The sequence below is a fragment of the Brachycentrus maculatus genome, unplaced genomic scaffold (genome assembly GCF_059751285.1).
Source record: "Brachycentrus maculatus isolate JH-2025_06_01 unplaced genomic scaffold, ASM5975128v1 h1tg000632l, whole genome shotgun sequence".
In the NCBI taxonomy this organism is placed as follows: domain Eukaryota; kingdom Metazoa; phylum Arthropoda; class Insecta; order Trichoptera; family Brachycentridae; genus Brachycentrus; species Brachycentrus maculatus.
In genome coordinates, this window is record NW_028281368.1 from 194,113 (window position 1) to 213,563 (window position 19,451).

A 19,451-nucleotide genomic window follows, 5' to 3' on the forward strand; every position below is an offset into this window, starting at 1 on the left:
CGGAAAGTTATTCAATTGTATTGACGAATAATTCGTAACGATCTGCTTAAATTCCGTTAGTGAAGCGATAAATGTATCAGAAAAAATATTACTTCACCAATTTTACACATGATCGGTCACAGAAAGTGAAAGGAATTGTTGTAATAATCGCAGAATTATATCAAATTGTAGAGATGTCCTTCTATCGTCGTCGCGTCGCAACAACAGTTGTGTAAAAACGAGACATTTGTGAAATTCCGTTAACAGTAGAAAAGTAGAACAGAATAGTTATAATTGTTGGATTACTGGGCTATTTTATTGATTTTTCGTTAAGTCGTTTAAATTTTTAGATTGATCTATATTTAAAATGAAATTCGATTTCATAAAAAAATGCTGAATGATTTCTCACTTATTGAGTAAATTAATCACATATCTACGAACTGTTCATATCAGATGAAGATTTACTTTTAAAAGTAAAAATACAGGCAAATGTGAATTCACATTTATCCGCCCCTTTTGAGTTGCGACACCCAAAAGTAGTCATCAAACTTAGGGACTGTCTAAGTCTTCAGAAAAAAAATAGTTGTTATTTGTTGTAAGTTAAGTGAATTGTTGGTAAACTTTACGGACATTTTCAATCCCAAAAATATTGCTTTGACTCAGTTTTTTTTATTTCGATAATTTTATTTTAGGAATTGGCTGTCTAGCGAATGTTACAAAGTGTATTTCCATGCATATATTTTTCAGAATTTCCTTGATCAGACTTATATTATTATTATACTTTTATTTATTTCTATGCATCTTTAAAATTAAACGTTAAAAGTGGCACGTGTTAGACAGCTTTTGTTACGGCTGTTCCCACATTACGCATACAAGAGTAGTTGTGCGAGAGATAATCTTTTAGAAAGTGCGCAAAGCAGGTTCCATTTGCATATTATATTTTTGCCATTGATTTCTTGGTCGTGATCTTGAATTTAATTCTTACATCTGACGTATCTCTGTTTTTACTTTTATCAATATAAAGTCTAATTAATATTTAATATACCTATCACAAAACAAACGATATATATTTATATGAATATATGTATATTATATATATATATATATATATATATATATATATATATATATATATATATATATATATAAATATATATATATTTATATATATATATATATATATGTATATATATATATATATATATATTTATACATATATATTTATATATTATTAGGTGATTCATCAAGACCTTTTTTTAAATAGACTTTCATTGACAGCCATACACCGTAACAACATTTATAAATTATTCAATTTCAAAATCCGTTGTTTTCGACCAAAAATTTGTTTTGCGATGAGGCCTATTTCTATCTCAAAGACTACGTCAATAAGCAAAATTGCCACATTTGGGATGGTGAACAATCGGAAGAGATTCAGGAACTTCCATTTTGTCTACAAAAATGACGGTTTGGTGTGTTTTATGGGTCAGTGGATTAATTAGTCTGTTTTTCTTTCTTCGAAAACGACGCTGGCAACAAAGTTACTGTGAATAGTGCCCGCTATCGCGTCATGATAACAGACTATTTGCTGCCCGAGATTGGTTCCAAGAAGACAGCAATACTTGCCACACAGCGCGTGATAAAATGGCTCTATTGAGAGATCGATTCGGTGAGATGTTACTTCCAGTTTGGGACCGGTGAAATGGCCGCCTAGATCGTATAATATCACACTTCCAGACTTTTTTCTTTGGATCCCTAATACGTATTCACATAAAGTCTTTGCCGATAAGCCAGCTTCAATTGAGGTATGGATAGTCAACATTACTCGCGTCGAACGAAAATTAGGCCTTTAGAATGAACGTTATAAAATGCAGTGGCGGCCAACATATGAAGGATATTATCTCTTTACGATGATGATAAAGATACAGAATGAAAGTCCTAAGATGAATTTTAGGACTTAAAGAATCTTAAAAAATAGGTCAAAATTATATATATATATATATATATATATACAGTATCTACTCAATGAATTAGGGCCACGCAGAATTTCGCGCAATTTCTCAATTCAAACAGGAATAACTCAGAGAAAACCTTGAATAAAACAACATTGAATTTTATTTACACAAGAACACTTTATTACGCTTAAATTATGCATATATTTTCATATAAATATAGTTAGTATTTATTATTTCCACCTTTGGCAGAAATAACTGCCTCAATTCTTTTTGGCATACTTAAAATGCACTGTTTTATCGTGTTTTTTATTTCTTCGTCTTCTGACCTAATTTTTTGAATTTTTTTTTTAGACAGTCTACTGTCGGATTTGGGAATGAGTATACCTTATTTTTTAACATGCTCCATACGTTTTCTATAGGATTAAGGTCCGGAGAATTTCCAGGCCAGGGGAGCAAAGGCAGATTTTTGTTAGACAAAATTTTTATTATTGATTTAGCCCGGTGGCAAGGTGCCCCATCCTGCATGAAGGTGTATGGACCTTCTGTTGGGTCGAGTGTATGGTAGAAGGGCAATAAAATTCGTTCGAGGACCTGCTTATAGGAATTTTGGTTCATTGTTCCTTCCACGAAAAACAACGGCCCAGGTAAATTGTTAATAATACATGACCATATCATTGTTGCAGGGGGGTGTTTGATAACTTTAACCACACAGGCCTCATTGTAACGTTCCATTGGTGTTCTCCTGACGAATCGACGGCTCTCTGTCACGGCTTCTAACCGGCACTCATCACTAAAGATGACCTGAAAAATAATGAAAATTTAAGTTTAATTCAAATATATAAGTTTATTGACTAAAATGATATGTTGAAAATTCAATTTAAATAAATACCTTTTTCCAATCATCTACCGAGTAATTTCGATGTAGCCTGGCCCATTTTAATCGATCCGCTTTCATTCGTGGTGTCAATTTTGGTACTTTTACAGGGCGCCTGCATTTCAGATTTACTTCGTAAAGACGTCGCCTCAGTGTTGATACCGATATATTTATACCCTCTTCTTCCAATTTTATTTTTAATGTTTTTGCTGATGCACTTCGGTTTTCTAAGGCACTTTGAACGATTTTTTGATCAGTCCTCGGTGTTGTTTTTCTAATCTTACGACAGTTCTTTCGCTGATTGCTGGTGGCGGGTGACTGATTTTTTATTGATTTTGAAATTTTGTCCACTGTTTGACGAGAAACGTTTTCTTTTTTTGAAATTTCTCTATTAGATAGTATTCCTAATTTCAGTAGCACTATAACACTAGACTTTTTTTCCTCAGAAATGTCTTTACTTTTTCCCATTTTGTCCTTTTCCAAAAAAACACTTGTGTTTACAAAAAAAAATTATACTTTATGAACTAAAATTATAAATTAAGTTTTTTTCACAAGACACGATAACTATATAACCTCTCTGAACAAAACAACAATCAGAACTCAAGAAACTTCACTAATAAATGAGATAGGGCTTTTTTTTGAACTTTCAACTATCTGTCTACCTGTGCTAATTAGGGACCTTTCTCAGAAAAAGGGTTTAAAATTTTGTAAACGCTTAAATAATCCAGGTATATTTTACATATTATTGAAGGTAATATACATGATATTAGATGTCAATAAAAAACTTAAAGTATTTATGTAAAATAAATGTAATAATCCAAAAGATTTCAGAGTATTCAAAAAAATAATGGGTGGCCCTAATTCATTGAGTAGATACTGTATATATATATATATATATATATATATATATATATATATATATATATATATATATATATATATATATATATATATATATATATATATATATATATATATATATATATATATATATAAATATACATATGAATACAAATGTACATATTTTTAAACACTATTTTCAACCACATGTACCCTATTATTTTAGAAAATTAGAGTCAATTTGTGATACCAATAATTCTCTATACCACGAGACTAGAACCTAAATAATTATTAGTGAAAAAATTCTAAGCTGATCCAAACTTGATAAATATATACAATATAAAACCATTTAATCGGTAATTCATTCGAAAAACTAAAACTGCGTGGTTAGTATCTGACGACTTGGCGCGCCAGAAAAATGCAGAAGACAGCCCGCAGAGGCTGGAAGCTACACATACGTATGTACCATATATGGCTCGCAGTAGGTACTAACTTCACGTTCTTATGTCCGCAACCTACGTTGTAATATGTTGTATTCACGTCATTGGCATCGGCCAAAAATGTGTGCGTTTCTTTCAATAAATAAAAATGAAAACAATAAAAATTTCCACCTTCTTCAGGATACTCGTATATGTCAAAACAATAAACGAGTATGTGTGATTCATCTACGTAGTAGTTTGATGGGGGGAAAAAGAAGTAGAAAGCTTGCAAATCGATAAGATTTTAATTTCTTTTTATCCTCCATTAGGTTTGAAATATTATATTTTTACAAAAAGAAAACGATAAAATGTAGGTACGTACATATACACATATGGCTGACCAAACTAGATACGATCTAAATAACTAAATACACTAGAGAGCCGCAGAAACAAATACTCTGACTTATTAAAGAAAAAAATAAAATACAGGGATTTCATTGTTGTAACATTATAAGTTAATTTAAAAAAATCATTCATATACTTGGGATGTCCTAAAAATAAAATTATGTTCTACGAAATAAATTTTGTAAAAGAAAATTTTTCTAATTTGCGATAGATCAAAACTACGTAGCGGACCTCAAATATATAAGCCGTGTTTTATAGTAGTATGCACCTTCTTGCTTACCACGCGTGAAATATCACATATATTTAACTGTTGCTAACTCAAAACTCGTACGTCCAAAGTATAACGCAGGTACTCGTAACAACAACAATAAACCAAAAAATAATAATGAAAATAATCAAACTTTAATAAAAATATAATAGGGTCATATAATAAAACATGTTTTCATTATTACTAAAACATTACTTCGTATTTATTACTTTTTCTTAAAATCTATTATGACACTTGTTTCGATGCATTCAGTGTCATTATCAAACACTACCAATAATGATAATTATCAAACCAATAATGATGCTAAATACATCGTTACATAAGATATTTGAGCAAAAGTGGTATTTACCAAGTATTTTTTTTATTATAAATGAACAAATTTTACTACAAAGAGTCTGTTATATCAATTAATTAAAATACATTTAAAATTGATCTATTGAATTTTTTGTAGTAAATTGTGCTAGACATACGAGGTACTAGATTGAAACAATGATTTTAAAGATTTAAAGGCGAAGTAAAAATAAAAATATATCTTTCTTCACTTTTTTGTAATTTTTTTCATGAAAAAAATATTAGTTTTAACTTACGAGGTTGCTGATGTGCACGTTGGCATATAAAATATATTTATATTATACAAGGCGTTGTTGAAAGTTAATACAGTTATTTTGGTATGTAGAACAAATCAAAATAATTTGACCATAACGAGAACTCAGAAGAAGTGGAGTTATTATTTCATTCATTTTTAATTATGGTAAATAAATGATGTTTTACTGGTATATCTATAAAGGTATAATTAAGCGAATTAATTTGTACAAGTACACACATCGGTAGAATTTTAACAAATACGTGTAACAAAATTAACATTTCGATAAATGTGTGTATTTTTTACAATAAAATCTTAAATTATATATATGAGGGTATGATTAATTACTGATAATAAATCATTATGATTTTTTCAAAGAAGGAATATTTATTATGAGTAATTGGGTTTGATTTTTAAACAATACAATAATCGTACTAAAAATGGGTTCTAAATTTTACTACTCGCAAGAATACTTAAAGTAGTAAAAACATAAAATGGTAATGTTTTTATTGTTTTAATATGCCCATATCGTTTCCCCTAAAAAGGAAAAGCACGGAACTTACCTCAAAATTTGTATATTTTCATGAATGCATTGATTTTGAAAATTTGAATGAATAAACGTTAGAGATTTATTTCCACAAAATAACATTTTTAGTTTTGTGCTTACTTTGCCAGAACTTTTTTCATGCAAGCATACTGATTATTGGTATTTTAGCAATTCAAAAAAATGATATACAAAGATAAGACAAGACAACCGGAAAAAATTCTAAAAAAAACAATCACACTTAGAAATTAACAAACGCGTAAATTTAAGTTTATCAATTCAACGTATAAAAACGAATGATTTCGTGTAAAACATTTAAGTCCTAGTTTTCAAAGAAAAAAAAAAGTATTTTATTTCAATATCCGGTCGCATCACCATATAAAAATATGTAAAACATTAAATTTGAAAAATTAAATGATTCATAATGTGATTTTCACGTAGAAAGCAAAGATACGTATATTAATTCTACATACATACGAATGATTTACTTTCTATTTTACACGAGTTATAAAGCCACATATTTTTTTCCACACACTGATCTTATTGTAGTAGCATATTATATTATAATTTTCTGTAATATTCCTAGTATGCAAGTACAAAATTGGTAACTCTGTATTATATAATTATTTAAAAGAATTTTAATAGATAATAAATATTGTAACTGTCATACAATATTTTTTTAGACTCATTGATTAAAACCGTGTAATAATAATAAATCAGTCTGCCGCCGTGGTTTAATAGTTGCTTTACACCAAAATTTAGCTACCGTGGTGGAGGTTTCGGGTTCAATTTCCAGAGGGGGTGAAAATAAATAATGGTGATTTTACACTTACATATTTATTTAATATTACCCTGAAGCGCAGGAGTGATCACCTTGCCTTCATATAAGTAATATTCAAAATAACACTGCGTCAATACGATGCAGTGCTCTATGCGCCATCGGATGCGGATAAGGGTTAGAAGAAGAAGAAGAAGAATACATCGCCTTACTAACGTTCCTAACCTTTACAGGATTCTTCTTCAGCGCATTGTATTACTAAAATTGAGTAGTAAAAACTGAAGGTGTATACAAATTTATTCCTATAGTATCTGAAATAAAAACACTGAAAGGATGGCTAAAACGTTGGTAGGAGGATAAATTAATCTCCTTCGCGTCGAACACCTTTAATAGTGGTACCTACTTGGTTTACAATAAAATATGTTGTGCCAAATAATTTTGTCTTATTGACCCCATTCGTGAACAATGTTTGATAACCAGCTGCTATGCATAATATTTCGCCGGTTTCCCCGTGCTTCTACCTAAGATTGGAGCAACACATTTTTGGTAGCAAACCTAAGGAATTTATGAACTAACCAAAATCTTATAGTAATTTATTGAGAATTATTAGTTAATGTTTTTCGGACAACGATGGTAAAAAGTACAATTTTTTGAGGTTGGCTGTAGTCACAAAGTTATCTATACCACAGAAAAGAAAATTAAGAAAAAAAGTTTAAAAAATATTAACGCATAAAGACATTTACAATTTTATTAGTTGATGCACGGAAAATATTAAATGCTTTATTTACCCTCGTAGCTGTTTCACTGGTTCCATAATCTACTGGCTGGCAGGATAGGCTGTAATCGCTCCACCATCCAGACATAAGATGCTGTTGATAAAAACAAAATATAAAATTCTCCTCGAAAACATATCATAATTAAATTTAACATTGAAGATACAGTGGGTCATCGATTTATCAAGCTTCATTCGACCGGAACGTTCAAGTCAAAAGCATTATACATATTATCAAACAACAAAAAAAACTAGCATGGTGATGCTTTGAACTTTCAATCACGTACAATTATTTTCCGATTTTTTAGACTTTAGATCTATTAGTATCCTTTTGGAATAAAAAGCTTCGAGAAATATTCCAAAGCCAACTTGATCACATTTCTACTACAACCATTAACAAATAGTTTTATCTTTGTGGTACACATTTCCATATTATAATGTACACTTACGTAAATACAATTTTCTATATTTATTTACGATTTCACTCTATTTTAATATTAACATTAAATCGTGTAAGTATGCTTTACTGAAATACATTCAAAAATGGAATTGATGCTTGTGAGTTTCACTGACCTCGTAAAACATGTACGATGACAGGAGGACTTGTAGCGCGTTGTATGCAATAAGGGTGTTTTTCAGTTTGTATGGCTTCCTGTTGGCCATAGCTTGAGGGATGATGACCACCACGAACGACAGGTATACTAGCACCATAGCCAGGGTGGGCAGGGGAGTTTCGAACAGGAACCATCCTTCTACCCGGGGATCTAAAAACAAAACACAGTGCTCAATTATTCCCTATAATTTTAAAATATATATTTTTAATCAAATTAAAGACAGAAAAAAATACGTTTTATGCTATTTTGAATATTTTGAAAAGGGAAAAAACCACGTTGTTTAAAATTAAAATAAATGAACGAAAATTTTACATATCTCAAGATAAACGAAAGAAGGTTGCTCAGAGGAAGGAATATGGAATTTCGAGCTTTTGTGGGGCTTACAAGCTATCACCGGCTGGTTTGATTGATCACTTTATACTCTTTAGGCTTCCACATACCCCATACCGTATCGGAGGACTAAAATCTCTTTTGCGGCGCCCACGTTATTATTAGTCGTTAACGTTTGAAAAAATCTGCCCTTACATAAAAAATCTTTCTCTTATTAAGTAGTATTAGTATTCATGTGTAAAAAAAGTGGAAAATAATTTCTTCGCTCGCTTGGTTTTTTCTTAAATATTGCTAACGATAGAATAAAAGAAAATTTTAACCCAAAACTAACGTTATACTGTATATTTGCGATTACAGATTTACATACCCTTATAATATTAAACTAAACTGATTGACAATACAATAGATAATTGATTTTTTTCAGAACAAATACGCACTTCAAAAAATACTTTAATACAGATTATTAGGTTAACTTTATTCCACATAGAATATAAATATAATCAACAAACACCACCTCTATACGACCCTGTTTATTAAAGTTTTTATTTAGATATTTGAGATGAAAGTTTTTATACATATTTAGTATTATTTTCATCTTTTGAATACAACTGGCATAATCACAACTGTAATCAGTATATTCACTGACATGAAAATAGTCTCAACCAGATCAATATAAAAATAAGAATTATCTTCGACTTTTCGTAAAAAAATATGCTTATTTAATTAACACAAATATTCCCAAGTTGTGGTTGCGTTGCGAAAATAGCAAATAGATATTTTTAAATCTTCTGTACTTGACTTTCACTATCTTGTTAATGCTGTATTCTTAGATCTCCAACTTGCAGTTTCAGTCAGCGTAATTTTATAGTATTAAAAAGCGATGTTACACTCGGTTGGGTGAATTATTCTCCCAACTGGAAATAAACCTATTACCCGCATCAAATATGGGTGTCCCGCACAAAAAAGTTTTAAAATAAAATTACTATGATTTTTTAATAAACGTATTATAAAATTTTATTTACAACTATTTGTTTATTATTTTTTGACATCTCATCAAAGATGAACAAGAATATGGAAGTCTGGGCATTTACAGGGCTGACGACCGTCATAGGCTGGTTTAAGTGATCACTTTACACACGTGTAACATTCATCAATTCTACCCATTATTGACAACCACATTACTCAAATTCTTGGAAGTTCTATATATGTATATGAACCAATTTAGAAACCTTGTTCTTGAATCACTAGAACTTTACTAGAGACATCTATTGGTGAGATGTAAAGAAGCTTTTTATTAAGAAGAAACTCTTATATTAGTATGTTGTAAACTATTTGTTTATATATCTTTTCCACCTTACAGGGAAAAAATTAAGAATTATAAAAGTTTTCTCTGAGGGTCTAAGTGCTTTTTTATTTTCACGTTTGTCATTAACTATTACGTGTGATTAAATGTGGCACTCAAGTGCCACATCAGTATATCCTTCAAAGGATACACTGTAAAATAATACTTTATCGATTAGAAGTAAGGTTGCGTTTATATAGGAAACATTATGCATTTTTATCGATTCACATTTTTTACCGAAGGAATATTAAACTATTTTATGATTAATGTAATAATCATTTAACTATTAATTATTAAAGAAAATTTATGAAACAGTATTAACATATTCAAATAAATAAAATAAAATAAAGATATCACTGCGTTTAATTTTCGAAAGACTTGTAATAAAATATGAAATTAAGTGATGAATCAATGTTGTCAATAGAACGAATAACTTCAGACCTTTTAGGTACTACATGCGAAATATTTTTTATGTAGTTTTACAGGAATTTCCTTCTGTCGGAAAAAGGGAAGGTTTTTCTCAATTATCATATTCAAAATTTTCTTTAAAAAAATAAAACCGATTTCCCTATCAAAATTAATTATCCAATAAAACAAACATAAACTCATCGACTTATTTAAAATAAAGCAAGCATTTTACAGTAAAAATATATCAAAAAATTCCTTTTGATAAATCATAGTTTTTAATATAATTGTTTAAATTATGTAACATTTGAACATTAATCTGGAAATTTGCTGATTAAAACAAGTTGTTTATTTATATATGGGGTTTTACAAAATTAACGACATCCATCAATAATCAACCTTGATACTATACAAATAATAATGAGTATTGCATTTAAATAAAAACATTGTGAGATCATGGGTATATTGACTCACTTGTACCTGTGAGGAATTACGTAAATAGGCACTAATAAAGTTTTTATTGCATTATAGTAAAAATAATTTGGTAATAGTTTCAACTCCTCGTCGATATGCAAAAACTTTATGGTCCTTGACGCACTGAACCCAATATTATACGAAGACAAAGACTAACCGGATAATAAAATCAGAAGAAAAAAATTGTGGTGGTCAAGAGCGTTAAAAATATTCGTGGCTATGTGCATAAAAAAATATGGCTCTAATTTAGGTCATGTGCTAATGTTATTATTATAATTATTTGAAGGCGCAATTAAGTTCTTTAACTTTTAGATAAGTAACGCGTTAAAAATGATTTATGACATGCTGACGCTTATATTTTCTCTTGTTTAGTTTTTGTGTGTATTGTGTTTATAATATAGATTTTATGTACCATTTCGTTGATGTTTAAGATACCAGAGAAGGTTCATTATACTATAGAGAGTTGGTTAGTTCGTTTCCTAGTCTAGATACTTGGATAGAAAGGGAATTACTGAAGATAGATGCGTTTGAAATGGAAAGCATTCTGCAATATCGCTAATTGAAGTACACTATCTCCTTTATAAAATCGACTTGTAAACGCTGTAAACAAAATTAAACTCGCGGCTAGTAAAATACATTTCATTTAATGAGTTTCCTTTGGTTATTTTTTTGTTGTTGAATTAAGTAATTACTAATTGCCTGTTTGTGCTTAGTATTTAGCTGTTTCGTTTCAATCATGCGCTATAGACGCAGTTATAATTTATAAATCAAACAACTTATCACGATAAAATGTTTTGCATTTCATAAAATGAATTTATGAATAATTGTCCTTCCTTGCACGGCTTTATTTACAATGTAACAAATCCAACATCTTGATTACGTATACATTTAACCAACAATCAATTCTGCATATAAATATATACATATGAAAGAGAGTTACTTTATTATTTATGAAGTGGTATTAAAAGTAATACATTTATATTATCCACTGACACTTCGTGATGGAATTGCATTTTTAATTTATTATTAGATTAAAACCAATATTTTTAGCTTTTCCACTTTTTTATTTGACCAGCGACCGGGTTTCGTCGTTACAGACATCATCAGACTGGTGAGAGGCTTTACAAATTTGTATGTTATATATAAAAGAAGGCAGGAGTTGATAACCATGATTTGATATAATTTTATGAGAAATTAATTTAATTTTAGTGAATTTAAGTATTGTATGATATTTTAAATATTTTTTTATAAAGGATTTTTGTATTGAAAGCACGATTTTATATAAAGTTAAAATAGATTTGTATTTTTTGTAAATGAATTTAAATTATGTAACGAGGTATCAGGAAATGCTGGTTGACGGCTCCTTCCACTAAGCTGTGGTTGTCCGGGGGGAGTCCGAAGTTCTCTGAAATGTAAATTTCCCGGCAGTCATTTCTTATCGACAAGACATTAAGGCATCTATTGTTTCTTTTCTAATGGGTAAAGTAAGGGAGAATGAATGTGTGTTACTTGATCATTTAATATGTCTTTATTATGACAATTTTTTTTAATCTATTTATTTCCAAAATTTCGAGCCTATCTAATTTTTTACCTTTACTACATTTGTGTAAGATTTTTACATTAAAATTTTTATCGAAATCATGATTTGACTCTATCAAGTGGTTTGCAAAAGTGGAGTTTTCTTTTTTATTTCTCCAACTTTGGACATGTTCGTTTATTCTTATTTTAAACGATCGTCCTGTTTGCCCCACGTATTCAGCACTGCATGATCCACAACTTAATAAATATGAGCCTGAATTTGTTTCTTTTTCCCTTTTATCTTTATTATTAATTAGTATCTTCCCCAGATTTGAATTATTATAAAAGGCTATGGAACATTCATCTTTGTTCGCTAGTTTTCCGATTCTGTTGCTACTATCCCCTATAAAAGGTAATTTAGCCCATTTTTTAACTACTTTTGAAGTCTCTGTAATGAGAGCTTTATTTAATTGAGATGTTGCAAGTCTCTTTTGTTTTTTCCTAATTAATTGATCAATTAAACCACATTCATAACCGTTATTGGAGGCTATCGTCTTTATGATATTAAGTTCAGAGTTGTAATTATCATTATTTAATGGGACATACAACAGCCTATGAATTAAACTATGAAATACAGCGAGTTTATGGGAAATATGATGCTTAGATTTGTTATGAATGATGTTATCGCTGTATGTGGGTTTTCTGTAAATCGCAAATTCTAATTTATTGTTTTCGATGCTAATTTTTAAATCAAGGAAATTTATTACTTTACCGCCCAGTTCCATAGTGAATTGAATTGATTTATTAATTTTATTTATTTCTGTTAGGAAAATGTCTAATTGTCTTTGGCTTCCTGACCATACAATTAGTATATCATCGACGTAGCGGCGATAAAATTTAACGTTTTTGAAAGATTTTAATTTTGTAATGGATTTTTCCATATGATCCATGAATATTTCAGCAAAGATCGGTGAAATGGGGCTTCCCATAGCTAAACCTGATTTTTGTACATAATATTTATTATCGAATTGAAAGTAGTTTTGATCTATACAGGTTTTAATTAAGTTATTAATATCTTTTTTCAATATTGGATTTGTTCCTTTTACATCCATAATATCATTAATTACTACTTTAAGTTCATCTGTTGGAACATTAGTGAATAAACTAACAACATCAAAAGACACGAGGGTAAGATTTTCTGAAATTGCTACGTTCTTAAGGTTATCTATTAATTCTAATGAATTTTGGATTCCATAACTAGGTTTAAATTTCAAAATATTTTTGATGACGTGGTTTCCAAATTTGGCTAATTTATAAGCAGGTGCTGAAGTATATGACACTACAGGTCTTACCGGCATATCTTTTTTGTGAACTTTCGGTTGTCCATAAAGGCGTGGACATTGAGGGTTCATGGCCGTGAGTCTACGGGCATGAAAATCGTCTTTTATGAGCGTTATACAAGTTTTTAAGATAAATTTAACATCAGAGTTAAATTTTGGGGTTGGATCTTTACTACAAGGTATAGAATTGCTGGAATTTATAATTAATTGTACTTTTTGTAAGTAATCTTGTTTATTTAAGATTACTGTTGAATTGCCTTTATCAGCTTTGGAAATAATAAGGTTATGTTCAGAAATTTTGGATTTTAACGACTTTATTGTATAAGAATCTAACGTATTAAAATTAGTTTTTTCTTTTTCGTGGTATTTTTTAATAATTTTTGAACATTCATATTTTACCGCCATGTTTTTCGATATTGCTATGTCCGCATCAATAGCTAAGTTTTCAAAGTCTTTTGTTTTTAAAGGTACATTTGGACAGTATTTTAACCCCTTTTCTAAGAGTTCAATCTCTTGATTGTTAAATTTCACTTTAGTCGTATTAATAACTTTATCATAAAAAGTTTTTTGCGGTATTGGGCATGAGTTTAATGTTTTTGTTTTTTGTTGTTGGGACCAAATTAAAAGTTTTTTACTCTGTTTTTTGTACGTTGCGTGGATTTTATTTTTAACTATATCCTGTGTATCTCGATGTAAAATATCAAATTCGATTTTATGTAACTGGTTGGTAAGTAACGTGTGAATGTGAAATAAGTATGTACTCACGTTATCTCGTATCGCGTACCATTTCTTCATTTCCATAGTGACCCACGTTTTGCAGGCCACTATGATGGCTCTCCTCGCTGCTGCAGAGTCCGCCTTTGTCCGGATGCTGACGTATCTCGGCACCAGGTTCCTCTTCTTACACTCCTTGTTGAACCACAAATGTTGGGTTGCCATTTGCCGTTTACAACATAACTTTATGTAAAGCTTTGTCAGTTGCACTACGCTAGCACTTTTTAATAGATTTATATTATCTTGCACTTTTTAATAGATTTAGTGGAAGGAGCCGTCAACCAGCATTTCCTGATACCTCGTTACATAATTTAAATTCATTTACAAAAAATACAAATCTATTTTAACTTTATATAAAATCGTGCTTTCAATACAAAAATCCTTTATAAAAAAATATTTAAAATATCATACAATACTTAAATTCACTAAAATTAAATTAATTTCTCATAAAATTATATCAAATCATGGTTATCAACTCCTGCCTTCTTTTATATATAACATACAAATTTGTAAAGCCTCTCACCAGTCTGATGATGTCTGTAACGACGAAACCCGGTCGCTGGTCAAATAAAAAAGTGGAAAAGCTAAAAATATTGGTTTTAATCTAATAATAAATTAAAAGTAATACAGCATACATAATTATTTCTTACAAGACATTGCAAGTTTATCAATGTTTTAACTTGTCTATGATACTACGTTCTAAATTATGTATTTATTTACGGTAAATAAGCCCCCCCTGCGAAGTGGGTATGTCATTTGGCTATCATCCATGAATTTTTATATTAAAATTTTAATTGTTGACTTAAACAGTGCTATTCAATAGTATCAAAAAATCGCTAGGCTTAATTCTTTGAAGCTAAATAAGTATATATTCCGTATTATTTTTTGACATCTCATGAAAGATGAAGAAGAATTTGGCATTTACGGGGCTGGCGACCGTCATAGGCCGGTTTAAGTGATCACTTTATACACGTGTAACATTCACCAATTTTACCCATTAATAACAACCACACTACCAAAATTCTTTCATCTCATCAATATATGTCTAGTGAAGTTCTAGTGATTCAAGAAGAGTGTTTCGAAATTGGTTCATATATATAAAACTTCCAAGAATAATAACTCCTATATAACCATAACTATTACTATATTTTCGACTAATATATATGAATGTTTACAAAAGTCATATAATGTGTGAATGGGCTGGTATGTGTAAATTTATATCACGCACCTATCATAATGTAAAGCATCATGGACGTTAACTAGTAAGGATACCTTTATATATTTATATATATTTATATATATATATATATATATATATATATATATATATATATATATATATATATATATATATATATATGTATATATATATATGTATATATATATATATATAAATATATATATATACCTTGCTTCTCTGCTCACATCACGCTGTGACGCTTTTTTTATAATTGCATTGTTTTTATGTTAAGGTCACAGGAAATCATGTAATTTATTATATAATTATAAAAGATTAAGACGAAATACGTATTTTCTTTGTAGATAATTAAATATATGTTACTATATACACACATACATATGCATACATATTTCAATCTTCTACGTTGAAATTTGTAATGAAATGAATTAAATAAAAATAAATACAATAAAACAAAATATTTGTTATGGTAAAACATAATTACTCACTGATCCGACTCTCTGTCACCTCAATTACTATACTAGCATTCAAACGACACAGCACACAAATACCATTGCTTATACTAAACTTGCACTCTAATTTGTCCCTTTGAAGGACATGTTGGTCTTTCGACAAACTAATAACGCATGTGATTAATATTTTTCGTATGTAAAGGGTATAACGTGTTGTTTTGTATACTGGTGAAGCTATCATTAAGACTTACATATTGTACGTTCAGAAACCGGTAAATAAAATAATATATTTTATTATATTTCTAATATTTTATTTGAAATATTCATTACATTCACCGGTACACAAAACTTTTTATTTTTCAATAGGATTTTTCGTTGACTAAATTTCTTAGATTTCATAGAGTTTAATGGGATATTTTCAATTATTATATTTAAATTAATTAACAGAACACAACAACCATTGATTTGCTATAAATATTGTGTACAATGAAAAAAATCAATCCATAAAATTTCGTTAAAAAGTGGAATAGAATATTCAATGAAAAGTATTTAAAGTTCTTTTCTATGCAGATGCTTTTTAAATATCCAGTAAAAAAAAATTTAATCTCTATGGGTTTTTAAGATTTTTTTACTCATTCTTAGACCCTTATCCGCACCTAGATAGTAGATACATCATGTACTGCATCGGGTGGATGTAGAGTACACTCGATCATCAATTATACGAAGATAATTTGATCAGTGATTTCAAAGATTTGATAGTTATCGCATGGGATAAAGCTGACCCAAGTGACGGAACTCAGAGCGCAGGAAATTGCGGCTATATGGGAAAGAGAATGGAGTGTTAAAATGGAAATTAAGTTGTATTAAAATACATTTATCACACTTACTAAAGAAGGTGTGATAAATATGGTATCAAGAAACTATGGCCACAAAGAAATAAAAATAAAAATGACGATAGAGGTTAATTATAAAATTAATGCAAAAATAATTTAAATAACTGACAGCGGAATCACTATGTCAAAGAAAAGTAGACACCTACCTTTTGTAACTTAACATACATATTGTGTAGGTACCACGTGTAATTTAAAATCTCTCTGAATGGATGAGACCGGTTTGAATGTCGCCGAAATAAAAGCTTAGTATCCATTAGTCGTCGGAATAAAATGTAAGAATACCAGCAAAAGTTTATATCGAACCTACGCAGACCTAACTCCATCAGAGTTGACCCGTAAGCGGTGCTAACACAGACGCAACGCAGAGTTCGTTTGTTACGGCCCTATACGGATACGGATTTTTTTAAAACTGATTTATCTGATAGGGTTACGAATACACAAAGTAAAGTGATAAGAAAAAATCACTGGTTACAGTTATTTTAAAGATTCATTCTTAAGAAGGCAGCGATTACCAAGGTACAAAGAATTGTATACTTGTACTCGTAAAGGTCTCCTTAAGGCATTACATACTCGATATGTGATCACATATCTTGTAAAAATAATCAACATCAACGTTAACGCGAATAACTTCAAAATTCCTAGGGTTTTTTTTTATCCATATGTTCATTTGTTCATTCACAAGATTTTGTAGTTAGGGAACTTACAAGGTGAATAAAAAAAATAAGTAAAAAAAAACCTTAAGAAATAAGTGCTACAATGCATGACAGAATGATATCATCTACATGTATGGATAATTAAAACATAAAACAATAGTGGAAATGCAGTTAATAAATTAAATGTAAAATGTACATATAGATGTACAATGTCGTGATTTCCCATGACGTCTTCGCGTTGTTTATTATTACACAAGTACTTAATTAATTATTATTACATAAATACAAAAGCCGTATTCGTGTTCCTGTGAAAAAAAGTCTTTTTAAAAGGTCAATCTTTAAACACTTGTAACATGAATGTTCTCAATGCTTTCGTTCATAAAAAACGTCACTTTGACAGTTTGGACTAGTTAAATAGTATTAGATAAAATAAAACTACGTTTTACTCTCTAAAAATGTTAAAACTCGCGCGATTCTTGACAAAATATTGCAAAAATCCATTACAAAATGACTGATCATAAACGCGATTTGCCTAAATCCTTTTCTCTTTTAGATGTATGTTTTGTATCAACATTTCTTCGTGGCACTGCATTTTATATAATGAAATAAGAACTAAATAGCTTTTTTCGCTTTTATTTAATTTGACTCGTGACCGACTAGTATGATAGTGATGTCGGTAGCGACAAAACCCAGTCACTGGTCAAATGAAATAACCGTAGAAAAAGCTGTATAAAGCTGTAAAAAATCTGTAAAAAAGCTGTATAAAAGCTGTTAAAAGCTGTAAAAAGCTGTTATATTGTACTTTTTCGATATTTCAAAAATTCAATCATATCTAATCAAAAACGTTTTAAAGTACGAACATTCAAATGAAATGTTGTTAGAGCAGCTGATGAAAAATGAGTTTTAACATACGTTTGTCGAATTAATTTTTATTATTTCGATAAATTTTGTTGTAAGTGTATTGTTTATATAAAATACTATTTATACCTATGACTGGTAAATGTCAAGGCTATTTATTCTCAATAAGAATGGTGAAATAAATTAATTAATTGATGATTAAAAGTATTTGGCATTGATTTTTTTTAAATACGGAAGAAATGTATTGTTTAAAAATTTAAACAAAATGATCTAATGACAAAATTAGGTAAACATAATGTTATTGTGGCGGGTAGTAGGCAAAATAAAGTAAAAAGTATTACAATATTATGGGTGTGTCCAAATTCTTGTTCACAAATCTGGGTTTCTTCGAATAGGAGTTATTTTTACCTTACATATTGTCATCATTAAAATTTTAATTAAAAACCCTTATCCGCACCCCAATGGTGCATAGGGCACTGCTTCATATAAACGCAGTGTTATCTTGATCGTTTACACATGAAGGAAAGGTGATCAGCCCTCCGCTTGAGGTACCAGTCCAGGGTAATATTGAATAAATATTACAGTGAAAAAATCACTTATATTTATTTGACCTCCCCCTGGGAATCGAACCCGGGACCTCCAGAACGGTAGCCGAGCATGCTGACAATTACACTACGGAGGCGGACAAAAGTATTTAAATTATCCGTGATTAGATCATACGATGTCAAAAAGTATTTAAATTATCCGTGATTAGACAAATTCAAATTAAACAATAAAACATTCCGATTTTATTAAATTCAATATGTGTAAAACGTCATGATAATTAGACATATAACCTTTTATTATCGTCGTAGGTCAGTTCTTAAAAACGGGAAACTGATACTCGCATATTGCAAAAAAAATAGTTATAATTACAAATGTCCGCCTATTTAAATACAAATATAAAAAGATACCGCAAACCACTTTTGTTTTTAAATAGCGGCTTTATGATTTGTCGAATAACAATATGGTTATAATGCCAATAAAATAGCCGATTTTAAACTTGATAATATCGCTTAAAATGCGTAAGCTATTTAAAAAAAGATCCTCAAATTACACAATTATTGTTACCACCTTTTACCATTTTATTTTATGAATTTGTTATTAAAAACTAGATTTTTTAACAGAAATAATATAAGATAATAAG

At 29.5% G+C, this 19,451-nt stretch overlaps 1 protein-coding gene across 2 annotated transcripts in view; it reads right to left on the reverse strand.

Moving 5' to 3' along the window:
* LOC148300948 (very long chain fatty acid elongase AAEL008004-like) overlaps nt 1-19,451 on the reverse strand; it is a 71,087-nt gene that overhangs the window by 10,975 nt on the left and 40,661 nt on the right. For both annotated transcript variants that reach the window (XM_088274081.1, XM_088274079.1), the window contains 2 exons: nt 7,988-8,178; nt 7,431-7,511 (listed from right to left, as the gene is read on the reverse strand). In XM_088274081.1, coding sequence (XP_088130207.1) covers nt 7,431-7,511; nt 7,988-8,178 — 272 coding nt within the window. The remainder of the gene's footprint in view (nt 1-7,430; nt 7,512-7,987; nt 8,179-19,451) is intronic.